Below are 27,985 nucleotides of genomic sequence, written 5' to 3' on the forward strand. Positions count from 1 at the left end.
CCGCCGTACGGCCAGGCGCGGCGGGCAGCGGGGAGAACCGCCGCCACCGCCTCCGCCGCCCCCGGGACCGGGCCGGGGGTCCTGGCCGGAGCCGCCGCCGCCGCCGCCCCCGGGGCTGCGGTTCTACCCGCGCCGCCGCCGCGCCATGGGCAGCCCGGGAACCGGAGCCGAACGGTGAGTGCGGGGTCCCGGGGAGGGGGGGGGGGGGGAGCGGTGCTGGGTCGTGTTGTGTTGGACCGGACTGAACCGGGCCGGGGGAGGTAGAACCGGGGGGGGGGGGGGGGTGGCCGCGGTGCCCCCGGGGTTACCCTCTTGTACCTGCCCCCGGTAACCCGAAACCGGTTCCCCGGGGGTCTGGCCGGTCGGTGCCCACCGCCCGGGGCTGCAAGGCCCCTCTGCTGCCCGCAGTCTCCGGCTGGGGATGGGGGGGGGGGTCAGCCCCGGTTTGGGGGGGCTCGGTGAAGGCACCGGTGGGTGGCAGGGCTGTTGCCCACCCCAAGCCCGGTGCCGGGTGGGTAGCGGGGGTTTAAGTGGTCTCAGGCAGGCGGAGAGCTGGACCGGGTGGTCCAGTCTGAACCTACCCGGTTCCATCCTCCTCCGCTCGGCCCCGGGGGCTCCGGAGGGTCTGGTACCTGCGGTCTGCCCACCCTCAGGGCTGGGGCTGCTGCTGGCAGCTTTCCCCGTAGCCTCTCCCTGGCAGACCCGAGCGGGTCTGAACGTCGCCAGGCGTCGGGAAGGGTCTTTCCCCATCTCGCCTCGCTCCCGTTTTCCCCTCAGTTCTGCAGGTTCTCGCTCCTCGCCACCCCAGGGCCCTGCCTGCCCCCTTCGTTTCGGCATCCTTGATTTTAGGGCTAGGTAGATTCTTCTGTCAAAAAATCCCAGGGTTGGTTTAAATGCAAACGTTACCGGGGTTGGGTTTCTCGGGGAAATGGAGCAGGCAGCAATCGCAGCATACGCGGCTCCTATCACTGTTCTGGAAGAGCAGCCTGCCTCTTCCTACTCCAGATCCAGAGTACTTTTGTGCCAGTTTCTTAATCCACTTGCAAAGCGGATTGAGCTAAAACCTGACAAAAGGTGCTCTAATTCCCGCGGCGTTCGCGCAAGGGAGCGATTGCAGAAGAGCAGCTGCTCTTGAAATTCGTGCCCAGCCTTACCCTGAGATGAGGTTTTGGGAAGGAGAAAAGAGCAAACGGGAGGAGAGAGGATAACAGAAGCAGGCAGAGCGCCTGCAAAATAGATCGAGAGCAGATCGGTGCGTGAATCCGCAGCCTGGCAGCACCCGGAGCACCAGCGCATCCCTTCGGAGCATCGTCTGTGCCAGCCGGAGAGGCTGGACCCTAGGGATGGACCAGGCTTGGGGATGCTCGGTGGGGTGGTGAGGACCAGACTGGGCCTTTCAAAGAGCTCCCACTTGCTGCTTAGTTTTGTGGCTTGGTCTTGGCTGCCAGTGTGGTGCTGCCCGCTCTCGCCCTGGCTGGGGATGTGCTGCCCACGGGCAGGAGGCTGTCGTGCCCGGAGCAGACCACCCCGACGGGCACTGGTTTACCCAGGTCTAGCCCTGCTGCCAGGGAAACACCACAAGAAAAGCTGCATCTAGAGAGGGAAAGTTCCTACAAACCTGTGTCTCAATCAAATCACAAGAAATTAAAAAAAAAAACCAAAACAAAAAACAAACTGAAAAAGCAGAGTTGCCCAGCAGCTCAGCGCGATACGTTCATGTGTCTCTTTAAAGCCAGGGCCGGATTCTGTTGCTGGCCTTAAAAATGCAGAAATGCAGGTGGTGAACCCTGCGATAACCCCTTGGTAAAGGAGGGGGCCTTGGGGTTTTGCACCTCAAAGCTCTGCCCTTCGCCGCTGCTTCGTCATCCCTTCGGCTGCAGGATGGAGACTGGGTTAAGGTCCCTGCCGCCTGCACCCCCGCGCCCCGGGGCATGGCAAGAAATGTGGTGCGCGTCCTTTAAACAGGAGAATAATTCAAGATGTGTTGGGGAGCTGCCAGTTTGACAGCCTGTGATTGATCCGGTTTAATTTGAGCTAATGTATTTATTATCGGCCTTTCTGTGGCGCTCGTTAAGGTGGAGGGGAGGGAGCAGAGTTGCTGCCTCTTGCTGCTGGAGGACTGGCAGTGCCAAGTGTGTTTTGGCCGGAGCGGCTGGGAGAGGTGGCTGCTGATCCCCCCCAACATTTCTGATGGTTTTCAGAGATTGCCAAAAACTGCATTTGGATGTCTGCAGCTTTTCCCAAAGCCTTTGGTCCTCAGTTGAGCTGAGCTCGGGGAAAGATGCTCTCAAACAGGGCAATGCCCAGCCTGCAAAACAGCTGGAGAAGCACCCCAAGAGCGGGGAGCAAACGTGTTCCCACCGGCTCGGGGAAGCAGGAGGCAAAGCAGCTTCATGAAAGAGTTGTGGTTTGGGGGCTTAAAAATCAGCAAATTTTGCTTTTATCCTGCCCTGTTGGGAGGAGGGAGCTGGAGGACCAGAGAAACAGGGGCTGGGTTGTGTTTCACCCCTCTTGGGCTACATTTCTGAGCTGCCCCTTGGCATCGATGCCTGGGGTGGGAAGCGGCTGTGCCAGGCTGAGCGAGGGAATCTCTGCAGTGGCAGAGCTGGGGCATCTCCCAGGCATGGCCGGATCCTGCACCACCTCCCGCTGCTGCCAGGTTCAGCCCTTCCCAGGGGATGCACTTGTGCCGATCCCTCACTGAAGATAGCAGGACCGGGGGCTTTTTTCCTATTTTTTTTTAGAGTTTTGAGTTCAGGAATGTCTCCTTTTATTAGCTGTGTTAATCCTGCATCACAAGATAACGCATCCCTCGCTCCAAGGCCCAAACCTAATCACTGCACTTTCCCTCCGAGCATCAGCACGGGCCCGAATTAAACATTGAATTTGAAGCCCGATGGTACGGACGGACAAGAGCGCCCAGCTGTATTTGCACTCAGCGTTTAAAGACTTTAAATTGATGTTGTTGGAATCCATTTTTTTCAACTTCTGGTTGTCGGCTCGCCACTGTTTCACCCCCGAGCATCCCGCCAGGGAGCAGGTGGCCCCTCTCCACTCGGCGGCACGGAGAACCGAAGCTGCCATAAAGCAGGAGGAGCAGACGGTCACAGAGGAGCTGGGCTGCTCCAGCAGATCTGAGCTGCTGCGTTCACATCCCCGGGATGGGAGCAAGCTGTTGCCGTAGCCCTGGAAATAACATTGGGAATGTAAAGCACGTGGACGGGTGCGTTTTGCGTGGGCAGCGGTAATTCCCGCGCCGCCGGCTCACTGCGGCGTGGGCAGCCCGGTGGGATGCCTGTCACCAGCAGCATCTCCCCAAGCGCCAAATCCCACATCTCGGAGCTAAGGGACCTGGAGGCCAAGTGAGGCCATCCTTGAGCTTGTCCCCTGCTGAATCACCAGGTGGCTATAAAACATGTATCCCGTGCCTCAGTTTCCCTGTCTGTAAATGGATATAGTCCGGAGGCCTGGTTTTGTAGGTTCATATGCTCTCTCAGAAAGCCAAAATCCTACTGCCTGTCTGTGTCTGCAGCTGTAAAGTGATGATTGAATTGCCTGAGAAGGGTGGAGGGGGCATCATGCAGCATCTTTCCCATCCCTGGGGAAGGGGCTGCAGCGTAGGGGCGGATGGTGCTGCCAACGGAGGTGCTGCCGGAGCCCGAAGGGCAGCTTTGTGAGTCCTGGAAAAACACCAAAATGAACAGGCGAGGGCAGAAATGTTCAGAGCAGAGATTTGAGAGGAGATGAAGGAAAGCAATAAAACCCACGAGAGCGTTTGGAAAAGATGCCGAGAGCCGCTCCGGCTCGCTGGCTGTGGTAGGGAAATTGATTGAGCTTCGGGCGTTATCGGCTGACTTTTCTGGGAGGCTGTTTCTGAAGTTTATGTAGGGTTTACCTTGAAAGATGAAGCAAATGCTTCCACGAGGGTTGGCTCTGGGGATGCGGGAGCAAGGGGGGCTGGACCGCGGCATCGCTCGGCCGTTGGCAGCGGGCACTGGGCAGCCGTCAGCAATGACATGTGCTGGTTTCTCCTTCTTTTGATCCCTTTGCTTTAAGTTGTGATGCTTTGGGGCTGTAGCTGGACCCCCATGCTGGCCTGGGGGTGCCCCAGGCCCGTGGGGTGTCGGAGGTGGGGGCTGAGACCGGGCAGGACGTGGCACTAGGGCTGGTGGCAGAACAGGGAAATGGCACTTGTCATCGGAGAGCAGGGGCTGCCCTTCCCTCTTCTTCACAGAAAATGGGCAAACTGAGGACAGGAGCAAACTCACTCCACCACGATCGAATAGCAGGGACTTGGGGGGATAATTTGGGCAAACTGTGAGAAACGGCTTCCCTGTGGATGAGTTTAAAAAAAAAAAAAAATCTAACCATGGGCTGCAATCCCCAGGCTGCCATGGTGCCTTGACATCCGCGTGGGCACGCAGTGGCCGGGATCCCGGGTACCAGGCTGGGGAGCAGAGGCAGCGTCTGTCTCGCCAAGCAGCTCGGTCCCAAGCGGCGAAGCCGGCCGCAGCCTCGGCACGTGCCCTCCTCCTTCCCACACTGTCTGGCTCAGCCCAGCTCTTTCCTTGCTTTCCTGACTTCTTTCCCCTGAATTTTTCATGCCAGCATGAGCTTCGCTGCAGTTTTCAGCCCCATCCATCATATGGGTTCGGTTTTTAAAGCTGCATCCCAGCTCTTAACCGCTCAGACCTGGAGCACCGGGGCTTCTTGTTCAGCTCCCGATGTGCCAGCCAAAATAGCAGCGGCCGCATACCATAGTGGAGAGGAACAAGTGTCACTGAGAATTAAAATGACAGATCCCAGCATCAAGGTCTCCGAGGGTTTGTGCTTTATTAAGCAACAGTGAGTTCATGGGAAAGGACTTTCACCCGGAGCGCTGGTTGTGTCTACAAGAAAAGAGAACCGGGGACTATATTTAGGTTCAGCCGTGTGATGGGGAGGCAGGGCCAGGCACTGCGGGAGGTGAGCTGGGCATCTCCGGCCCCGTGAGGGTCAGCCCTGTCCCTGCAGAGCCTGGGGAGGATTTGGGGGCGATGGGAATGGCTCAGCTTCGAGATGCTGCAGCGGGATGACCCACCGTGCTGTGGGGCAGGGTTCCCCTCGCTTGTGCAATGGCTTGTTTTGGGGTCTTGCGTGCTCAGACCCACCTCAGCCGTGGCCAAGCGCGTGTAGTGTGGCCAGGATTCACCCTGTCTGCAACTTGCTCGTGGGCAGCATCCGTCCTGCCACCAGGTTAGGAGAAAAGGGGGGGCCGTGACCCGGAGCGTGAGCCGATGTTCGCACCCGTCGGTCCCTGCCTGATGCTGCGCGGTTCCCTCTCCCTCAAATGTGGTTTTGTGATGATGGAGGTTATTTAATAGATCAATGTTTTATCTTTTTGCCTTAGGGTCTCCCTCTTCCCACCGCCCCCTCCTATTAAAAATTCATTGTTTCTCTCAGATACTGTTGCTAGAGGGAGATGGGGAGAAATAAAGGAGGTTCTTGGAAAGGAGGAGGGAAAATATTTAATAGCAAGAGAATAGAAGAAATATTTGAAACAAATATTCTCCCTCTCGCTGCCCTGGGTGCATTTGAGCCCAAGCGCTGCCCCTGTCACGTCGCAGGACCCCGATGCTCCCAGCAGACTCGAGGAGGTCGTCGGGGACCTGGGGTAAACCTGGGCAGTGGGGACAGTCCTGCTCCTGCCCGGGGCTGAAGAACCCATCGCCGTGGAGGTGGCGAAGCCCCCGCTGCCTTCAGAGCTGGGAGCGTGGGGACGTTGTGGCTGTTTCACGCAGCAAATGCAAGCAGACGCAGCGAGAACGTGGACCTGGAGCGGGGTGGGGGGATGCGCCTGACCTCCGGCTCGTCTCCCATCCTCAGCATCTCCAGAAGAGTCCCTGCGAGGCCTCGCTTGCTTTTCCTGCTTGATTTGGATGCTGTTTTGGTCCAGGTGGGTGAGAGGGTGCGTTCGCAGGCTGAAATAATTTAGAGCGGGGTTGATGGGCTGCGTGCTGTGGGGCCAGTTCAGCTGGCCCTGCGATACGAGGGGTTTTGGCTGTAACGTGGAGCCGTTGGGCGGCCAGGTAGACTGTAAAATAACCGAAGTCAGGGGAATGGCAGCGTGCTGCCTGTAGGATGGACCGTGGCTGGACCAAGTAGGAACCAGGTGGGCTCGGGAAGGTGCTTTCCATCTTCAAAAGGCCTCGTGAGCGTGGTCCTCATGATGCTCCTTGCAGGTCAGTAAGCAGCAGAGGTCTGCAGAGCACCATCCTGCAGCACGGAGCAGGGTAACTAAAGCGGCTCTGGCCGAGCATCCCATTCAAACTCCGTCAGCTGAGTCTCCACGGTGACTCTGGTTTATGGATACTATAACATCTCAAATGAGGCGAGCGGGTTTTTTTCCCCTCGGGGGAAGCAGGAGGTGTTGAGCTCTGTGCCCAGAGCCGTGCCCTGGCTGCTGTTTCGGACCCGGTCTCGGTGGTGCAGCCAAAGGAGAAAACTGTAAGGGTGGTTGGTGCTTCTGGCCTGTTTTTCCAGAGGGTCACCCGGTCTGACCTTCCCCGTACTTGGGACAGCTGGGCACCAACGCTTCAATATTGCCAGAATGAGCTATTTTGTATTTTTCCATTTAAATCTCATTTGAAGGAAAGTCCATCTGGTTCCCATTGTGCTGCCAGAGGAAAAAGGCTGCTCTCAGGTCAGCTTTCTATGGGGCATCTCCTCACTGGAGACCCAGGTGAGGTCACACAGCCAGGACCTCTGTTTCTTCTTCCTTCCATCACAGCAACAAGGTGGAGCCCCCGTAATTGAACACTAATTGGGGATGGAAAACGAGCAGGACCCTGCAATTGCAAACTGAAGATGAAGTGACATAAATGAGATCTAAATTGTGACCTTTTTCCATAAGCAGGAGTATTAACCAAGTGCGACAAATGGAGGGGGGAAGAAATAATCCTGCCTTCGTTAGTCCTAGTGCCTAGGGCTGATGTGGAGCTGGAGCCTTTGGTCCGCTCCCAGGGAAGCGCAGCTGTTAATGCCGGACATCCCTCCTTGCCATTCCTGATGCCCCAGTGGTGTGTCGCTCCAGGAGTTATTTTGGAGGCTGTATCCTTTCCATCATCAGCTCAGGGAGCGGTTTCTCTTCTTGCCTTCAGGGTCACTTTTTTGCATCAAGCACCAGCCATGTGGCAAAGCAAATTCCAGCTTAGGGACTATCCTGCTGGGGTTCAGCACCGCTGCCTTTCCCCTGTCTTGCTCAGCCCTGCGCCAACATCTGGCAACCTCTGGAAATTCAGGCCCAATTTGTTTGCTGTTGTAGTGGAAAATGAGGCTGTGATCTGACGGATCAGTCTCGTCCATCACCAGACACGCTTCTGTTGCGTCTGCCAGGGTTTTTTTTTTTTCCCATTAATTTGCCCTGAGGGTCTCGCTGGGTTGCGGCTGTTGCTGGCCCGTGAGTTACGGTTCATGCCGGGACATGGGCAGAGCCATCCCCAGTGTGGGGATCGCTCGATGCTGGGCTGGGGACCTATCGATGCTGGCTCCATACTGTGCTGCTGGGGTTTGGCTTAGTGGTCTCCATCTCGGTGACTTCCCACTTTCCCAAGACTCTTAAGAAACAGGTCTTTTTAACTCTGTTTCATTTTTTAACAGCTCTGCCCCATCTCTCTGTTTCTCTCCCTGGGGTCATTTCTGGCCATACCCCCCCCCCCCCCCAGAAGCCAGGAGAAACTGTGTCCCTGCGGGGCTGCTGCTGTGGATAGGTGGAGCTGATTTTTTCCTCCTTCCCCAATGGTTTTCCAAATTTTCCCATTTACTTTTGCAGAAAGATGCTCTTTGGGGGCATGTCGCTAAGGGAGAGGATTTCACTGAAGATTTCAAGTGAACGGCCTGTGACACCCCCTCCACGATAATGCATCATTTTTATTTATTGTTCATACTTCAATAACTAAAGGTCAAACAGAAGCCTGGCCAGCTGGGAAGTCTGATGTTATTTACACTAATGAGGAAAAGTCTCTGGCTTACTGCTCTGTGCTCCGCTGTCCTGGATGCTGGGACAGCACGACGCTGGCTGGCCAGACCCTGGGCACCGTCGGGTGTCCTGTGACCATGAACAGCAGCGTGGGGATGTTGAAGGGCTCCTGGGGTCCAGGTCTTTTGTGATCTGGGGGGGGCTGTGGGTCCCTCGTGGGCTGGGATGAGCCACAGATTTGCTGCCGTGCACGTCTGCAGGCTCCGGCTGGAAGAGTTGGTATGCTCCTGCCCTAGAAGAGCTTGACTTGGGCATCCTGGTCTGGTTCTCTGGAGGTAGAAGTGTCTCTGCTGATTTCACAGGACTCCCGGGTCCCATTTGGCTTTTGGTTTTGCTGTTGAATTTCTTCCAGAGACTCCCATGTACAGAACTTGCACCTTAGCCTCCTTGATGGAGAGGCAGGTCCTGTGCAGTACCTGGGAAGAGGAGATTCGTCCCCCAGCTCCTCCACCAAGTTGCCCTAGAAAAGAGTTAAAATACAAGGCACAGGGGCTGGACGGCGGCATGTGCTCTGGTGGTACGAACACATGGAGAGCTGGGGAGTTGTGCCGGCGGCAGCGCGTGGGACCGGAGGAGGTTTTAGGCCACTTCACCCATGTGCTGGTGGGTCCCGTTTCACAGGGATTAAAATGTATTTGCAGACAAAAAAACTGAAGTAACCTGAAACGGAGGTTGCTAAGTGATGCAGGAGCTGCCAAAAACAAATGCCAAGACCATCAGCTGAGACCCTAATCATTCAGGGGACTGGGAATGATGGGCTCACATAACACGCGCGGGGCTTTGATAAGCCAAGCCCAGGTGGTTTCTAAAGAGAGTTTAAATGCCATGTTCACACCACACAGGCAGGTCCAGAGGCAAAGCTGCTCCGTGCTTCGCTACCTGCAGGGAGAGCAGGAGAGGGGCCGGTAAGCGCAGGGAGTTGAGCAGATTTTGGTTTACTGAAATTTGGTTTCAGCAGGTTTGCAGTAAATACATGGGCACGTCCAGCTTGCTGGAATTTGTATTAAATTTTGCTTTTTCCATCCTCAGTAGCTGGAGCCTGGCCTTCAGGAGCAGCAAGCCGAGCTGCTCTGTCACAGTTGTACTTAACTCTTGGATGGCGATGCCACCGAGCATCTCTCACGGTGCCTCCTCCGCCCCTGCCGAAACACACAGAGGTGCTGGAGCATGCGAGGTCCCACATGTATCGCTGCAGTGCAAAACAAATCTGCTTTCCTCCCAATTATCACATCACTTGGGCATTAGAGGAGCCCCACCTGCTCTGCAGCTGCCAGCACCACGTAGCTCAAACAGATAGTTATGCATCAACACCATGGAGGCTGTGATCCCTCGAAGCACGTACGCTGGATTGACTCTCTAGACAAAATCCTTGCTGAATTGCACCACGTAGTTGCTGGTGGTGCCGCAAAATTCCCCTTGCAGGTGCTGAGGGCAGGCTGAGGTGTGCCTGGGTCGTTTCCCCATAGCAGGGCTGGTTTGGGTTGCCGTCACCTTTATTTGAAGTGTTGGGTCTGAATCACTTCTACACGTGTGCGAGCATCAGCCACCCGCGCTGCAGGGTCCTGCACGGGGTCGTTCCCCAGCTGAGGGGATGCGATCACGCTTGGGATCTGTGCTGGGCTTTTCCCATCCTGCTGCCAGCCCCGGAGCGCTCCCTGTCCCTGTTGTCCCAGTCCTGCCACAGCCTCGGGCCAGCTCAGAGAGGCTGATGCATCCCCTGGCTCCACCAGCAAACCCTGACATGTCCATGGCAGATTTCCTTGCTGCGGTTGCTAATAGGGGGGAATTTTTAGCACCGCTCCTTCTTTGCTGGCTGCTCTCTGTTGGCACGCATCCCTGCCAGGGCCCGAGTTAAATGCTGCGCGTGTGCGTCCCCACCAGTGATGGCAAAACGGGAGCGTGGGGGAGGATGGGGTGAAGGGGTGAGTGTATTGCTGGTGATATGAGACCTTTCAGCAGCTGGAAATGTGAGTGCTTGCCCTCCCAGGGAGAAATTTGGGTCTCCCAGGCAGAGCGGATAAGGGGAAGGTCTTCTGGAGCAGGGAATGAGCTGGAATTGTCAGTCACCGGTTGCTGCCTTGCACCCCTCCCCAAGGGGCCATGTGTGACCCCAGCTCGGGGGTGGCCGGGGAAGCAGAGCCCCCACACGGCTGAGCCTCAGCCGGTGGGTTTTAGGGGCATCCCTCTGTCTTTTGCTTTGGGGTAGTGATGCTTTCCTGGAGGAAATTTAGCTTTTCCTGTGTGCTGCACGCTGTCAGTTCTCCAGGGACCCCAGAAGTGAGGTTTTGCCCTCCCATGAGCAGCACCTGGGGGGCTCGCAGGAGGCTGCAGGGGATGGCCCTACCCGGGCAGGGGCACCCACCCTCCTGGGGTCGGCTCTTGGCTCCCCGTTGTCACCGGGGATGTCCCCCCCCAAAGTGCTAAGGGGGTTCAAGCCACGTGCCACCAGCTCCGGCTGCCGCTGCAGAGTGGGCTCCTCTTTTCTCTGCTGTTCTCCAGCAAATCCCTGCAATGGAAAGCTCCTTTGGCTAAGGTTCCCCAAGCCTCTCTCAGCAGGAATTAACCTCCCCAGCTGCTTCTCCTGTCCTTGGGCAGTCCTGGGACAGCTCGGCCGGGCAGGAGCAAGGGGCAAAGATGAGTCGGGGCCCGAGGGGGGTCTCAAGCAGAGGTCAGAGCCACCACTGAGCTGTAACAGCAGCGTCTCTGCATGGGTGTAGCTGAACAGGACCTGAGTCTGGGACCATTTGTGGTCTGTTAACCAGGAGGAGCTGGATTTCCCCCCAAAAAGGAGCTATTTAAATTCCCTCTGTTACAGGAAAATTAAACTTGATCCGGAGAGCTCAAAATGCTTTAGCAAAACTCTAGCAAATCATTTGCTTGCAGGTCAGTGTCCTGCATCCCCTGCACCAGCCATCAGGGCTGGGAGCGTGTCTCAACCCTGCAAAGTGCCCGAGAGAAGGACACCTAAAAGGGGCTCCGGCCAGTGGCACTTCTGCCTCCATGTTTCGGTGAAATCTCCCCAAATGAGAGGACTCCTGGAGAGCTGGCCGTGGGCACCCGCTGCGTGGGTGCCGTCTCCTCCTGAAATCCCTGCACGTGATTCCTGGGGAGCGTTGCCGAGTCCTCCCTTGCTCCAACCCAGAGCTGGCCGTGGTGGTGCTGGGCTTGGACGCTCTCCTGTTCGTAAGAGGATTCTTCAGGGTACAAAGTGCTATATAATTTTATATACATAAACTAGGCGAGCTGCAGCGGTCAGGTCACGCATCAGGCTGGAGCAACACTAAGGATGCTTCCCCTCTCTGGGAGGTGCCTGCGTGCCATGTCCTTGGGCTTTAGGGGCATTTATTTGGGATTTCTGTGCTGGACACTGTGGAAAGGTGATTGACAGTCATCTCCTTGTGCTGTTTTGCCCAGAGGAGCCGAGGCTGGCTGTGCCGGACACTTTGCCATTTAAACATCCCCGGTCTCGGATGCCACAGCAGACCCAGATGTCGGTGCAGCCCCAGACCTGCAGAACGGTGAGCACTCCCCAGGCTTGAGCGGGATGGGGGGGTCAGCATCATCACTGCCCTTGCACCCCATGGGGTTTGTGCACTGGCATGCTTGAAATCCAGCTCATTTTTAGCTCATGGCCATCCCTGCTTGGTGGCATTAGCTCCTTCCTCGTCCCCACCCTCTTTTTGCAGCGTGGAGCACTCGGTACTCTCAAGCCAGAGGTTTATCCCGTGTAACAGCTAAGAAATCTCCTGCCTGTTGCCACAACCCCAAAATGAGCAAGAAATAACTCAAGTGGGGATGTGATGCAAAGCTCAGGGGCGTTAAGCTCTAGTACTCGCTCCAAGGTTGCTGGCAGACAGCAGCGGGGACCCCAGCCTTGGCCGCACTGGGATGTATGTGCAGCATCGGTTTGAAGAGCGGTGGTTCGGGTTTTGGACAGGTTTCATTGGATTTGGGAGTCCACCAGCTCCACCCTGGGAGAAGGGCTCTGGAGGCTTTTCCCTTGCTCTGCTGTCGAGATGCCAGCAAGGGAGTTAAGCGATACAGCTCTGCTGTCCCTTTCCTCTCCTGCCACGGAGACTTCTGACTTTTGGGAACCCCTCTGGGGCTGCGTATGGGAAAGGGGATGCTCTCCTGGTCCCACAACCACAGCTGATGCCCCAAAGCTGTAGATCTGGGGACCGACGCCAGCGTGTCTCGCTCCAAATGTCACCACTCGCTGCAATCTCCAGCCTGGAGGAGATGTGGGGGTGGTGCAGCTGGACCCCCCCGAGGCCTGGCTGGTCCCCTCCGAAATCTGAGCAGTGAGGCTGGGGGGGATCTGCTCTCCATAGGGCTCAGGCAGGGCTGGGACGAGTCCCCTGGCCCCCTCTCCTCTCAGGGGCTTATTACAGCAGGGGGTTTGGTCTCACTCCCGCCTGGCATGACGAGGTATAGATTGCGATGTCAAGCATTATTTCACCCTGTAATGGCATTTTGCTTTCTTTGCTTGCTGCTCCCATGATCATAATTGGGATGGCAATAAAATTTCCAATGCAGCAGCTGCAGACAGGTCTTAAAAAATGCATTCAGCCCAGGATTGATGCTGAGCAGAGCTGAAAGGTGGAGGGAATGCTGTTGCTTTGCACTCTCCTTGCCTGGGATTCCCGCTCCAAATAGGGTTTCCAGCAGATTGCAGGCTCCGTATCTGCACCTCTCACCCCTCTGCACCCGCAGAGGTTTGCTCGCAGAGCTATGAGCTTGTTTTCCTGCAGAGAGCCAAGCAGTCCTGTTGGGACCGGCTTGTTTTCCACCCCTGGCTGCCTCTCCCACTGTGTCCTCGGAGCAGATATCTGTCTGTCAGTCTGGCCTGTCAGTCTGTTCATCCTGCCCACAAGTCCAGCCGTCCGGTCGAATTAAAGCCTCCCAAATGATGTGTCACCCTCCCGAGATGCGGTGCCCATGGGCCGCCCCAGGACTCCAGGCTCCCTCTCCGGAGGGAAGCTGGGCTCGCCAGCATGCTGGGCACCCCTGCACCTTCTGCCGTGGGTGAAGGCACCCCATGGGGCTGAGCCCTTAGGAACAGGGTCCTTTCTGAGGATCAAGCCTGGAAACAGCTGCTGTTTTATCCAGGACCCTCAGGGAGGTGGCTGGAACTGCCTTGACTTCATTTCGTGCGGTGCTGCTGGCAAACTGGGCTTATGGGGGCCACCGCCATCCACATAAGGGATTAAGAGCAGACTTTGCTATCAAAGGTTCAGCGCTGGCAACTAGAGGCATTGATCACAGCGTGATTTATGTGCCAGCCCCCCCGAGGGGCTCGGGCCAGCACCACGGAGATGCTGAGCTTAATGAACGACCTAATCTAACGAGGGCTGGCATGCTAGACCAGGTGGACAAACGAGGTCGTTTGCTGGGGCGAAGCCTGCGGGGAAGCAGCTGGCACTCAGGCTGCTGCGAAGTCCTTGGCTGGCAGCGCGGGGAGGGCTCTGCCAGGCACTGCTGGCCAGACTGGGGCTGGGGGGGGGACACGACACACACACGACGGCTGCGTGTGTGCCAGCCCGAGCGCTCCGCACGCCCCCGAGCAGCGTCATCAATCAGCTTTCTGAAAAGTGGCTAATTACAGCGTATGCTTTTCTGTTATGATTATTAATCATCCTGCTCCTGTCCTTCATTTATTACGGAGCTGCCTGGGTTAGAGGAGCGAAGGCGCAAGGGTCCCTTCGTGTGACGAGGTGGCGCATCCTTCCCTGCTGCTTGGGACCCCCTTTGGGTGATGCGTCTGCAGGACGTGGGTGCTGACAGCGTGGGGTGGCCCCAGCACAGCCTGTGCTCTGCCTGGGGATGTCCTGCTTGGTCGGGCTCCGGTGATTTCCCTCCGTCCCCTTCCGTGTGGCTCCAGCCAAGGGTGGCACGCTGGCTTTGGTGCTCTTCGCCGCCGAGGTTTTGCTCCTGGGGTGCTGCTCCCAGGCTGTGTTTCGGCAGCCCTGGTGCAGAAGGTAAGCGATGAGCTCGTAAAGCGGCCGCACGCCCCGGGAGGCAGGAAGGGGAAGCAGCTGCAGGAGAAGGAGCAAATTCCCCTCTCTCTCATTTAATGATCTTTCTTTGTGTATCCATGGGGGCAGGAGCCCTTGCCAGGAGCGTAGCCCTGTTTTCTGAGATGCTCTGCTCGTAGCCGTGATACGTGCGTGCCTGACTGTCACGTCTGTGCTGGCCGGGGCTGTTATGGGCTTGTGTTTTGTAAATCTCGGCACCATTGTGGCGGGGGCTTTAAAACTGACGGATGCTAGGAGGATGTTTCCCAGGGGCTCAGGTTCCCCGTCCCTGCTCCTGGTGCTAAGGTGGGGAGAAAACTGAGTACGGGCAAACCCTGGGCCCTGGGTTGGTTCGGATGGGGAGCTTTGGTTCGGATGGGGAGCTTTGCAAAGCCCAGAGCCCCTGAGCTGTATTCTGCCCTTTGGTGAGAGAGGAAGGTGGTTTTACAGGGGGAGTCTCCTAGACCCAGGCTGCCTCTGAGCTCATTGCTGGGTCCTCTCCCAGCTGGGTGGGTGCTCAGGGACAAGGACTCCACGGGGGTTGTGGCCAGCAGCTGGTTCTGGTGACAGAGAGTGATGGCAAAACATCGGGGGAAAATCCCGGGGATGTGGGCTATCAGCCTGAATTTGTCTTCCAGACCCTTATCGTCCTGCCCATGACGTTAACAGGCTCCTGCAAATTAAAAGCTCTCACTGCGCAGCAGAAATTTGCTGGGAATCCTCAAAAAAATAACCCCCGGTGCCCGTCTGGGGACCACTGCCTAAAGCCAAGTTCAACTCAAGTGTTTCTATCGGGTGCTACTGGAACAGCTCACTGGCAGTTTTGGGTGCAGTTGAAGACGGGGAGTCAAGCTCAGCCTTAGTTCCCATGTGGTCCAGCAGGTACTGAAGTTGCTGAGATCCAGGCTGGGTTTGCCCTCAGCCAACATTTCCCAGTAGCAGTTCAAGATTCAGATCTGGCTGGTGGTGCGGTGCAACTGCTTGGGTCAAAATAAGGGTATAGCACCCACTTGTCCTGCTCTCCCTTCCCTCGTTTTAGAGGAGTTTTTCACCTTGGTAGAGAAATAAAGATGCTCATGGAATATTAAATACTTCCCCAAAGCTCCTGTTGCTGATGAGTGGCTTCTGCACCTCGTTCCCTAGTACACGCAGTGACCTTTTAGAAATGTTGTACATTGTGGTCGTATCTAAATGTCTTCTCTCCTGGGAGCATCTTGTGGAGACAGAGATTCAGACATGATATCTATCAAGAAGAAAAGCAGATTGCGGCCAATCTGTGGCTGCCTGTGCAGTATTGCCTGGGCCACGTGCTCAAGAATCATAAGGTTGTCTCTAAAAATAAGCGGTGGCTTCTTTTGAGTTGTCTCCTTGGCGTCTTAACTCATTAGGGAATCCTCGTTTCTGGGTTTTTGCAGCATTTGCGAGGGCTGGGAGTTTCCACGTGGGAGGAAAGTGGAGAGTCCTGTGGTCGCGGCTGTTGAGGACTCAGCTAGGACTCGGGATGGGATCGCAGGGTGGGAAGACGGCTCCATGAAGACGTCAATCATGTCTTTTTCTGGGTAGAAAGGGTAAATCCTGCCTCCGCTGAAAGCTCACTCGGTCTTGCTGCTCCAGCATCGTCTCGGCTGGCCCCGAGACCTGGGGCTGTTGAGCAGGGGGAGATGCGTGAGATGCAGCAGCTGCCAGTCACCAAAATAACTCCCTTCTATAGAAGGTTTTCACGTTTTTCAAGCAGTACCTTTAAGTCATGCTTCAGGACATTTTCTGCAGTGACCCAGCAGGAGCCCGTCTCCTCGCACAGGCGTCTCTCCTTTCACGCTTTCTCTCCCCATTTCTGCGAGTCGTCAGGAAAACCTGTTTCTGTTTGAGCAGCCTCGAGAGGGACACGAGGGTGACTATCAGGAGCACGGCCACCTCGGGTCCCAGCCCTGCTGCTGGGCTCTGCCGTGGCTGTTGGGCGCAGTCACTTGCCCCCCTGGTACCCCGGGGAGCCCCGGCCTCGGGACATTTGCCAGGTCCTGCAGGCAGGAGCCACCACGGTGGCAGGGGACCCACCGTACGGAGCCTGCCGGGTGCCCTCCTGCTGCCGGGGCTGCCCCGACACCCACCCAGCCGCTCGGTTCTCCCCTCTGCTCCCCCAGCTCTGCCCTCCTGCCTGCCCAGCCCAGCTTTGCTGGGAAATGAGCTGACCCAGAAAAACATGCTCTGGGTGCACCGAGAGAGCGGCAGAGCCGGGAGAATTTGTTTCCCAGTCAGACTCTGATGGGATTAGGAATAACTCCCTGCTAGATAATTCTCCATTAGGTCTGGTGATTGATTTTCTTCCTTCTTACCCCCAGTTCTCTCCTCCTCTCCCTGTTTCAGCTGGATTATTCTCATGCTTGATTTGCTAATTGCCTGATCACTAGAGCCTCATCAGACTGAGGCACGGGGACATCACTGGCCTCCTCTGACCCTCCGAGTTTTCTGCCTCTTAGTTTATACCTCAGCTCTGGTTTAATATCCCCCACTCCCCAGCCTAAGCTGGGTTGTTTCTGCTGCCCTAAGCAGAGGGAGAAACCTGCTGGTGTCACCCCCGGAGCCAGGGGAGGTCCTAGGGATGCCCCTTCAGCTCCTCCCCATCACCTCCATCCTCCCAGTGCCCCCTGGTCTTTTCTGGGGCTTCTCCAAGCTCAGTGTGGCCACAAACCTGCTGGTTTTGCAGACTCAAGACAATGGATAAAATAAAGCTGCAGGAGCCACAGGTTTATTTTTGGGTGGTGGCACAAGAAACCCTAGAGACACTGAGCAACACAGGTCACCTCATTTCAGTGCCCCCAGAAAATGTCCCCAGTAACTACCTCTGCTGCGAGCAAAGCCACCTGCGGTGGTGGCTGGAAAAACACGCTTCAATCCCTGACTTCACATTCAGGTGTGGAAGTTTGCTCTGTCACCTCTGAAAAATGCCTAAAAGTCCCCCCAGGAGCCAGCCTCAGCCTGTGGGTGCCACAGGTCGATGTCAGCAGTGTCACCAGCGAGAGCTGAGCCTGAAGCAGACTTCCCGGGGACCTTGGTTTTCTCCCTTGGCAGCCCAAAAATCATGTGGGGGAGGCTTTGGTTTTGCTAGCTGTTGCACGGCGTAATTGAGGGCTTGGGGTTTTCCATCGGGGAAGAAGGAGCAGATGTCTGGATGGGCTTTGGCACAGGACTGGGGAGCTGGGCTCATTTTCTGATCTTGAAGAGCTCTGTCCCACAGCAGCTCTGGCTTCGGGCTTCCCCTGAGACCTGAGCCAAGGCTCCCAGCCCGGGGGTAGAGCTTGGGGCCAGGGTTCAGCCTGGCACCCGCCTGTGGAAGTTGTTGGCATCTGTGTTCAGGGCACCCGTCCTCCGCTCCAAGCCCGTGCCAGCAGCTCTGGATGGTTCGAGTCCCAGACGAGCCATCGAGCCTGCTTGATGCAGCCATATTCCCATTCCTGGTTATCGAGATCTCGTCTAGTTGATACCCCAGGACCGGGGAGCACACGGAGCTCGTGCTGACGGACAGTCCGGCGCTCTCCCCTGAGCAATCCTGGCAAGCTGTAAATGAGCCGGGAGAAATACCGCTCTGCTTCGGCAGGGGATGCTCGGCCACTCCATCTGCCTCCCAAATCCAGCCCAAGCCCCAGCACCGGGGCTGAGCAGGGCAACGAAGTCGACGAGGACGCCGGCAGGGCCCCCGGCGAGCCGCGGCGGTGCCGCCGTCTGCGCGGCGGAGCCGTGGTTGGCGCTGCCTTCTCCGCAGAGCCGCTGGCACGGAGCCTGGCGCAGGCTGGGGAGAGCAGCCAGGGAGCGAGGGCGGCCGTGGGCAGGCAGCTGGGACGCTTCGCTGCCAGAGCAGGGCTGGCTGCCGGCTTTCGGGCGGGCAGCAGCGAACAGGCATCGCTCAGGGTGTTTCCAGCAGCGTTTGGCTGCCGTTGGTGTTTGTCGGAGTCCTCTCCTGTCTCGTGCCAAGTTTGGGACGCGCTGGCACCGGCACCTCCCTGTCACCTGTGCGTCGGGGCGCTGATATTATCCTTATATTATATTGTCGGTGTTTTAAGGATGAGCCTTTCCAAAATGCATGGGGGGCCCAGCATCATTTTCTGTCCCGTTTGCTCCCCCCTACCTGGGGGTCTCCACCTTCGCCTGGGGTCCCCTGCATCCCCTGGAAAAGTGGAGCAGCATCCCGTATCCCAAGCACGTAACCTCCCCTGCGTGCTCCTGGCCTCCCCAGGCAGAACCCATGAAGGAGGGATAACACGGGCTTGGACTCGAGCGGCAGCAGTGGGGTTCTTGAAGGAGAAGCTCTCAGCAGGACCATTTTGCATCCTGCAAGTCAGTGGATGGATAAAAGAAGCCATTGCTTTGGCCGAAGTATTTGAACTTGCACGATGTCAAACCAGGGGAACCTAGAAATAACAACCTTGGCTTATCTTCTGGTCTTTATTCAGAAAAGGGGAGAAATGGCAGCAGAGGAGCAATTGCTCTCAGAGGAGCTGACTGTGCCAAGAGTGTGCCACCAAAGCAGGAGCCATTCAAAAGGGGTGGAAGAGACCTTACCACCTCCTTTTCTCCAAGAAGTGGTGGTGTGAGGCAGCGAAAACCCACCTGCAAGCCGGGTCGGTCAGCGGCTGAGCATCTGAGAGCCGGGCGGTTGGAGAGCACCGGTTCCTCCGCGCTCTGACCTCTGCCAGCCGGGAAGCACCGTGCTGCCGGCGGCTGGGACAAAACGGGCTCGGTGGCCACACGTCCTGGTGGGGAGGGAGGGAAGGAAGGGGCTGCTCCTGGGGGCTCAGAGGTGCCCAAAGGTGGTCTGCTCCGCTCTGCTTCCCCCGGCCGTGCTGCAGCCCCTCGGCCTCGGGCTCTCCTGGCTCCGTTCCCCAACCCTGCATGCAGGAGGCGTGTTATTTTTAAAAATAAATTAAACGCGAAGAAGAGCCTCTATCTAGGCCTTCAAGTAGAGTCTTAATTGGCCGCACTCCCCAGGGGCCAGGCGAGCCCCAGAGAACGCTGCGCTATCAGAGTAATGAGCTATTAATAAACGGCGCTGCTCGGCTCCGTGCTCGGCTCTGCCCGGGCTGGATGGGGACCGTGGGGCCCCCGGTTGTCACAGGAGGGGACCCAGGATCTCTGCAGCTGGGGTGGCTTCTGTGGGATGTCCTGGAGCCGGCAGAGACCCGCGGGGGCAGAGCCCACCTCGGCTCCTTGCTCCGGAGCTCCTATCTGCCTGGGTTTGCTGGGAGGGGGCTCGGCCGGCACCCATTAATTCCCCGCCATGGGGTTTGCTGAGGGTGTCAGGGCTGTGCCCAGTTCCACTGGGGTACCCGTGGGTGGGGGCTGTGGGGCAGCCGATGCTCAGCGCTGGCTGTGGAGGGGGGAAGGAGAGCCGGGGGCTGCAGCTCCCGCTCCCCGGCTGCCGGGTAAAACAACGCCAGCGGGATCGTACTTTTGCTTAGAGGATCAGGTGGCTGAAGTAGTAACCAAAAGTGGAGTACGGTTACCCCGGGCTCATTCATAATGAACACGGCAGAGAGCTGGCATGCTCGCGGGCTGCCTCGGCGCAGCGGCCGTGGGCAGGGGAGGGGAAGGGGCCAGATCCCCCCAGCCCCTGGCAGGGAGGTAATGGTGGGCACAGGTTACAGCCAAGGGTGGGAGACCATTAGCCTGGCAGCGGTGCCTGGGCATAGTTATTTAGCATAGAGACGCTAAATAAAATAAGTGTCACAATGAACCGGGAGGGGTTTTTTTTCCTGTGGGATTGCAGGTCATGCCTGGGTGCATCCTTCCCTCCAGCTCCGTGGCAGAGCAGGAGTGGAGTGTTCTGAACCAGGGGGGGGACGACCAAGCAAAGCTGTCCCTGCCTCACCCCAGAGCCAGCGGGTTCCCGAGGCCACCAGCCAGGCAGAGCCGATCGCAAAATGGCTCTGGACATGGCTGTGAGCAGCCTCCTTGAAAGCAGAGGCTGCCAAGCAGCTCCAGCTGTATCCCCGCTCCGGTGCCCAGGTGGCATTTGGGACCCCCAGCCGCTGGACAAGGGGGTTTCGGTGCAATGGGTGATGCCTGAGCAATGTTGGAGAGAGGGGCTGCGTGGGTGGCAAGGGGGGAGGAAGGGGCTGGGATGCTTGGTGGGGGCAGCAGTGGGGTCTCTGGTCTCACCCCGCTGCCCTTGGCCAAAAAAAAAGCCGATGCTGCATCCCAGCCAGCTGTTAATCCCCTCCCTGCGGCTGTGTGAAAGATAATAACGCTTCCCTCTCTGTTTGATTCATTGGGAGAAAAAGGGAAATGTGGCAAAATTAAGACACGCACCAAAAAAAAAAAAAAAAAAGGTCTGTGAAAGATAATCTCCTGCGGCTCTTAAATTGCACCGAGCAATGGGTTTATTGCCAGAGAATTGCTCAGCTTGGGTAATAGGATCAGGGTGGGAAATTATCCATGGAGATTGCATCCTTCCCTGGGCATAGAGGGGGTCAGGACCCCCCCCCCCGGCCCCCCGAGGCCATTCCCACATGCTGCCAGCCCCTGGGGGACAGGAGGGAGGGTGACACCGGCCTTTGGTGTCCTTTGTCAGCACGGTGGCCGTGCGGTACAGGAGATGCTGAGCAGAAGACCTGGGATGAGCCAGCTCCTGCTATCCCTGCTCCATCAGTGTCACCTCTCCGGGGGGGTCTGGGGTCCCCATGGCTCATTCTCTCCCTGCTGCGAGCCTGCCCCGACAGCTCCCACCGTCTCTGCCAGTGATGAGCAAAAGCTCCTCCTTTCTCCCTCCATCACCCCCTAAACCAAGCACCAGCCACCTCAAGTTTGGCATTTTCAGAAGCTTTTGGGCAACGAGGTGGCACCGAGATGGGCTTGAATGTGCAGCAACACCGCAATAGGCTTGAGCGGCCACAAACGTCGCATCCTCCCGTCCCCTCTCCCCATGTCCTGCTGGGCTCCGGCGGCCGCGTCTGGGGTCCCCAGCGCACCCAGAGGGACAGAAGGGAGTGTGCCTGCAGGGCTTGGGTAAAAAAACCCTGAAGCAAGGTCCAGCGCTCCCAGAGCCACGGCTTGGGCTTCCCCAAGGGCAGAAGGGCTGGAGCCAGCCTGGCTGCTCCTCAGGTACCGCACACCAGTTTGTCCCAGTGCTCTCACCAGTTTGTCGCAGTGCTATGAGGGTGATGGATCATGGCCCCCTGTGCTGGAGGGGTCGGTGCACCTCTGCCCCTTCAAACCATCAGTATGGGCAAGCTGGGCTGTTGAAAATTTGGAAAACGGCGAAGGCAGGGGACGGAGTCTGTGCAAACGGAGATGTCCCATGGACAGGCAGGTTTTGCATGAGAAGCAGGGCTGGCACAGCGAGGGCAGCCGGAGCGCGGATAAATGCTGTTGATAGAGAGCAGATGGGGAGAGGGATGCTCCTGCCTCCTGCCCATGAGGTGCAGTGGCCAGGAGATACCTGGGAAGGCACAGAGCAAATAAATCCTGGCAGCGAGGAGGTGGAAGAGTTGGAGGTGGAAGAGGAGGCTGCCGGGACGTGGTGGGCATCTTCCCGTGGAGGTAGACATGCCAGGTTGGTGCTCCCGCATTGCTTTGGTGGGCACCCTGCTGTGGCACTGGTGGTGATGCTCTGCCCAGGCTCTCGCCCCCACACTGCTTTGGGGACCCGAGGTGAGGACAGAACCCCAGGAGACGTTGAACCACTTCAGGTCACATCAGTCGGCTCATGTGGGATATTTTCTCTTTGGGCCTTTTGCCCCCAGCACAGGGCTGAGACCTGCCCCGCTCGCTGCACCTCCGCAGGGGTGGCTGGAGGAGCTGGGTCTGTTCTCGGTACCCCCCCAAATTGCCTGCGTTCCTTCGCTGGGCCCAGAAACACCCTGCAGCACTCCGACTGAGCAGCTCTGCCACTTAATTAGGTTAATGACAGTGCTTCGTTAGGGAAAGGTGGCTGAGGAGTTTGCACCAGCACTGGGAGGTGCGTTTCCAGGCATGGTGGCACCCCGGCAGATTTGGGGCACGGAAAGGGACAGGGAGCAGGGAAGGGGAACCGGAGAAAAGGGAAAGCGGCGGCAAAGTGCTAATCCCTGGAAAGGAGGGCAGCCGGGGCACCGCGCCACACAAGGTCGGCGTTAATCCCTCATCTGCGAAGATTGTTCCCGCAGCTGCCTTAATCTCCACTCCGAGAGGGTGACGCTGGGGATGGGGAAGGGGGGACTGGTCCCTACGTGCAGCACCGAGTGTTCCCTGTCCTGCGAGACCTCACCGAGCCCGGGGCCTGGGAAGGATTTGTGCTGCTGGATGAAACCTCACAGCAGCTGCACGGGGAGCAGAGGGGATGTGGTGGCCCACCTGTGTCATGAGTTTGCAAGGCCTCTGGCTGCATCTCTTTGCTCCTACACTGCCCTGGGGGGGGGGGGGTCTGTGTCCCCCGTTACCCTGGGACGCTTGCATTCACGGTCCCCTACGCCTGTGTGTGCACTGCCAGCGGTGTGGAGTGGGTGTGAGCCAGCAGGAAGGCAGAGGCTGAGATGTGGGTCTGCAGCTGTGTCTCCTTTCGCAAATATCCCCCCCTGCCTCGGTTTCCCTGCTCTCCTAAGGGTGCATGCAGGCAGTGAGGCTTGTTTAGCCCAGGTTTGCATAGGGCACAGTCACCGGGTCACACGTTAGGGGCTGAGAAAGGGATTCGGAGGGTTTCCCGGTGGGGCTGGGACCTTGTCAGCACCATGAGCCATGGTTTGGGGAGCGTTTTCCAGCCTCAGCCCACAGACGGGTGATCTGGGGCTGAGGAGGACTTTGTTAGCCTCCCCGCTGGCTCGCCGCTGACTCCGCATCTCTCTCTCCCTTCCAGGCATACGGGAGAATGGTAGTGAGTCCATAAGACCATGCTCTACACAATGACATGTTGGCTCCCGGTCCTGGTCCTCCACCTGGTGCTCCTGAGCCCCCCGCGGGTGGCAGCCTGCCCTGCCCGCTGCGAGTGTGCCCCGCAGATCAAGTCGGTGGTGTGTCACCGCAAGCGGCTCACCACCATCCCCGAGGGCATCCCCACCGAAACCAAGATTCTGGAGCTCAACAAGAACCGTATCCGCTGCCTGAACCCGGGGGACCTCTCCCCATACCCACTGCTGGAGGAGCTGGATTTCAGCGAGAACATCATCTCCAATGTGGAGCCGGGCGCCTTCAGCAACCTGTTCAACCTGCAGACCTTGCGGCTGCGGGGGAACCAGCTTAAGCTCATCCCCCCGGGGGTCTTCACCAAGCTAACCAACCTCACCCTCCTGGACATCAGCGAGAACAAACTCGTCATCCTGCTGGACTACATGTTCCAGGATTTGCGAAACCTGAAGAGCCTGGAGGTGGGCGATAACGACTTGGTGTACATCTCCCAACGGGCCTTCTCGGGGCTGCTCGGCCTGGAGCAGCTGACCATTGAGAAGTGCAACCTGACCTCCATCTCGGCCGAGTCGCTTTCCTACCTCCAGAACCTGGAGGTGCTGCGGCTCCGGCACCTCAGCATCTCTGCGCTGGAGGACCAAAACTTCAAGAAGCTCTACAACCTCCTGCAGCTGGAGATCGACAACTGGCCGCTGCTGGAAGACGTCTCCCCCACCAGCTTCCAGGGCCTGAACCTCACCTCGCTCTCCATCACCTACACCAACATCACAGCCGTTCCCGCCGCTGCCTTGAGGAACCTGGTGTACCTCCGCTACCTGAACCTGTCCTACAACCCCATTAGCACTGTGCTGAAGGGCTCCTTTAAAGACCTCATCCGGCTCCAGGAGCTCCACATCGTGGGCGCTCTCTTGGTGTCCGTGGAGCCGCAGGCTTTCTCCGGCCTGAGACAAATCCGGCTGCTCAACCTCTCCAGCAACTTTCTCTCCACGCTGGAGGAGAGCACCTTCCACTCCGTCAACACGCTGGAGACGCTGCGGGTGGACAGGAACCCCCTGGCCTGCGACTGCCGCCTCCTCTGGATCCTGCAGCGACGGAAAACGCTCAACTTTGACGGGCAGCAGCCCATGTGCTCCTCGCCGCCCGAAATCCAGGGCAATGCCCTGCGCGACTTCCCGGACTCCGTGCTCTTCGAGTACTTCACCTGCCAGAAGCCCAAGATAAGGGATCGGAAGCTGCAGCACGTGACGGCCCGGGAAGGGCAGTCTGTGTCCTTCCTTTGCCGGGCGGACGGGGAGCCGGACCCCTCCATCGCCTGGGTGTCCCCCCAGCACCGCATGATCACCACCCGCAGCACGGGGCGGGCGACCGTGCTGCCCGGGGGCACCCTGGAGATCCGCTTCGCCCAGGTGCAGGACAGCGGCACCTACATCTGCATCGCCAGCAACGCGGGAGGCAACGACACCTACTTCGCCACCCTGACGGTCAAGGGGCGGCCAGCCGACGGCTCCCACTACGCGAACCGAACTTTGTACCTCAGCGAGTTCAACGACACCTCCCACAACGACACGCAAGTCTTCTTGAAGTTTACGTTGGACCTCAAGACCATCCTGGTCTCCACGGCCATGGGCTGCATCACCTTCCTGGGTGTGGTGCTCTTCTGCTTCCTCCTCCTCTTCGTCTGGAGCCGGGGCCGGGGACAGCACAAGAACAACTTCTCGGTGGAGTACTCCTTCCGCAAGGTGGACGGTCCCACCACCACCACCGGCCAAGGAGGAGCCAGGAAGTTCAACATGAAGATGATCTGAGCCTCTCCCAGAGAAGAACTGTTGTCTGCTGCCTGGCCCCGGGCACGGCCGCGGTGGGATGGGGGTGATGAGGGGGGTGTGGGAGCACCAGCGACATTCTGGGGCTGGCAGCAGGACTTTGCTGTGCTGGAATGCGGCCGGAGACGTGCCGGAGGCACCGCGGGCCAGCAGTGTCGCAACCGCATGGACCTCAGGGTCGGGGCGCGATGACCCCGGCTGTCCCGGCCCCGCAGTGAGCCCTCGGGGTGCAATGGCTCAGGGGCCATCCCGGCTCCAGGGGCTCCCAATGTAGCCGACATATTTGCTACCAACTATGCATTTCTCTAGCCAAGAGGTCAGCAGCATTTGGGCCTGGGAAAAAAAACTGCTTTCTTTTTTTTTCCCCCCTTTCCCTTTTGTTTTTTAAGAGACTCTCCAGAAAACTTTCCTGGTGGTTGTTCATCGTTCTTCTCTTTTCTGGTTGTTGGGGTTTTTTTTGGTCCAACAAATTTTTTTTTTTAAATGAATTTCCAAGAGAAAAGTCTTCCGGGGCGATGCGGGACTGGGGCATCAGGGCAGGTTGTGCCAAGCTGGGAGTGTCCCCCAGCCCCTTGGCAAAGCCAGACCCTCCCTGGGCACAGCCGTGCCTTGAGAGCTTCCTATCGGTGGATTTAAGACGTGGCATCTGCAAACGCAGGAGCCCGGGGACGCTCCTGCACAAGCAATAATAACCCACCCAAGGCCAGGCTCTGAGGAGATGTCAGCAAGAAAAAAAAAAGGGAAAAAAAGGCAAAATAAGGCCAAGGTCATTAACATCAGGAGGAGCAGCGCCAGGGCGATGCAAGGCCCCATCTTTGCATCTGCCCAAGCCACCAGCAAGTGGTGGGAATGAAGGGGTACGGGGTCGGGATTCATGCAGGTGCAAAAGGCACTTTTGGGTCTATTTCTTTTGGCTTGCAAAGTTGAAGTCTGCAGAAGAGCAGGAGCTGGCTCATCCTGTGCAGGGAGGCCATACAACCCAGGAAAGAAGAGGAGAGAAAGGCTTGGAACAAGCAGCTTGGGAACTGATGGCAAAAGCAAACACCGGCAGAAGGTTCCAGCTGGCACCTCCATCGCATCACCGGGATCCTGCACCCTCCAGCACTGAGGACCGTGGGTCGGTGTCCCCGGGCTCCGCTCCCTGCTGCTGCGGGGACGGTTCCCGGCTTCGCCTCCCACCCCTGCCTGGGCCAGCGCTGGCTTCAGCTCAGGGGGCGTAGGTTTTTGGGTGGGAGAAGGAGCAGAGCTGGCTCAACTGGAAGGGAAGAGCCTGGATGAGACCACGACGGGCCAGGGAGCCCATCGCTTCCTCCTCCTCTTTCTTCTCCTCCCACGTGCACCCACGGGGGTTGCCGCAGGTCCCACCTCTGTCCCCATTCCTGTGGGCACGTCCCCCCGACCTGGATGTCCCTTCTCCAGCCGGCGGCGCTCACGCTGGGCACGGAGCTGGAGAAGGCAGCTGCCCATCTCCTGCCAGGCATCCACGGGTCTTCGGGGCTGCACCGGCGGCAGGAGCTCCCGAGGGGTCGGGGCTGTGCCCCCCCACCCTCCTCGTGAGCTTTTCTGCATCAGAGCACAAGTGAAAGCGGCTGCTCGGGTCGTCCCCTGCACCCCGTCCTGCCACCACCATCCTGCTCTCGCACCCATGGGTGTTGGGTGCCTCCCAGCCGCCCGCTGAGCCCCAAGGGAGAAGAGGAGGGAAGGAGCCCGGGGGGGTGCTCAGCACCCAGCCCTCCTCTCCAAGGTGCTCCCCGGGCTGCTCCCACCTGCCTGGGCTGCAGCTGGTCACTGCCAGGATCTGGCCCCCGACCTGGGGCGGGATGCTGCCCGTCTTTCCCCATCCATCCCCTGCCATGGGTCTGGCCGTTGCCCACAGCCCCTTCGCATGCCCCCTCGCTCCCCGAGCCGTGCATGCCGTGTCGTACCAGGGGTCCCACCGGCCTCACCCGCACGCCCTTGTTCGGTGTCTGGGTTTTGTTTTGGTTTTTTTTTTACCTGGGGGAGGGTGGGAGGGGTGGGGAGGGGGTCGGGCACGGACCCTTGCAGCCGGGAGCAAAGGCAAGTTTGGGCAGTGGAGACCCGGCACAGTTTTATATGTAACGAGCATGTGAAATGTATTTGCGGGGGGGAAAGAAAAAAAAAAAAGGGGGACTTTTGTGGCTTGTTTGGTTTTTTTCCCCCTTTTCTTCTCCATGTGCCTCAAATAAGAAAAGCCAAAATCAGTGGACAAAGCCTGAGCAGGGCTGAGTGCAAGCATGGAGCTGGATAGGACCCAGAAAGGGCAGTCGGAGCTGCTTGCACCATGTGCAGGATTCGTGCCTTCGTGCTCTCCAGACCTGCTCCAGCCTGGTGCAAGCCCAAGGGAGTCCCGGGGTTCAGGCAGACATTAACCCCCATTAACCCCCCCAAGTTCTGCTGGGATTTGCAGCCCATCAGCTGGTCATCACCAGCATCAGCCCCACAAAACCCTTAATAAACAATGCTAAACCAACTTTCAGAGGGTACTGAAGTCCATATTAATAACTAATAAATGATTAATGCACATGTGTTAACAAACTGCCACTGCTATTAATCTATTATTAATTATTAATAGAGTGTTTATAAGGATGCAATTAAGCTGAAGGGTGCAAAGCCAGCACCTCACCTCCTGCTTGCAGGGAAATCAGGGTTGGGGGAGTGTTAAAAGGATTCACATAGACACAAGAGTGTGCACACACGGGCATGTACACACGCACAGCCAAACCCCTCTGATGAGACTGGAAAACTGGGCACTGTGCTGCAGCTCTGTGGTTGGGGAAACTGAGGCACGGAGGGGCACTGCAGTAGGGTCAAGGGGCAGGAGCCAGTGGCACGGGGTGGGGGGGTTGTCCATCTTCCAAGGAAGACTGAAGTGACCCTCTTGGTCCCCTTTCCCATCCCGCCAGCCCCAGGGGACACCCTTGCCCCATGCGAGGCCATCCCTGCCCTTGGCCGAGCTGCCATCACCATCCCCATGAGATGCTCGGCCAGCCCAGTGTCCCCAGCTGGCTGGGGACCATCTGTCCTTGTGTCCCCAGCAAAGGGGCTGCTACACCCCCCTGAAATCCCCCCATTTCCCTCCTTCCAGGTTCAGTGGCTGGCCTGCCCCCATGCCAACCCCCAGTCCCAGCTTTCCCAGCATGGGACTGGGATGGCGACTGGGATGGGAGCCTGTGGGGTGGTAGAAGCAAAGCAATGCCTCCATCTGCTGGAGAAAAGGGCCCTGGGCTGCTTTCCAGCCT

At 58.0% G+C, this 27,985-nt stretch overlaps 1 protein-coding gene across 2 annotated transcripts; it reads left to right on the forward strand.

The window, feature by feature from the left end:
• LINGO3 (leucine rich repeat and Ig domain containing 3) lies at window positions 1–27,222 on the forward strand. 2 transcript variants are annotated; one of them, XM_075038140.1, is made up of 3 exons: window positions 1–174; window positions 11,432–11,535; window positions 22,856–27,222. In XM_075038140.1, the coding sequence occupies exon 3, from the start codon at window positions 22,890–22,892 to the stop codon at window positions 24,705–24,707; it is 1,818 nt and encodes a 605-aa protein (XP_074894241.1). In that variant the 5' UTR covers window positions 1–174; window positions 11,432–11,535; window positions 22,856–22,889; the 3' UTR covers window positions 24,708–27,222. The 2 variants fall into 2 exon arrangements, with proteins under 2 accessions (XP_074894241.1, XP_074894242.1); XM_075038141.1 differs by lacking the exon at window positions 11,432–11,535.
• Window positions 27,223–27,985: the final 763 nt, after the last annotated feature.

The sequence above is a fragment of the Buteo buteo genome, chromosome 10 (assembly GCF_964188355.1).
Source record: "Buteo buteo chromosome 10, bButBut1.hap1.1, whole genome shotgun sequence".
NCBI lineage: Eukaryota > Metazoa > Chordata > Aves > Accipitriformes > Accipitridae > Buteo > Buteo buteo.

Bases quoted from the DNA above. Each gene is read 5' to 3' on its own strand.
- LINGO3 (XM_075038140.1), top strand. From the start codon at position 22,890: ATGCTCTACACAATGACATGTTGGCTCCCGGTCCTGGTCCTCCACCTG.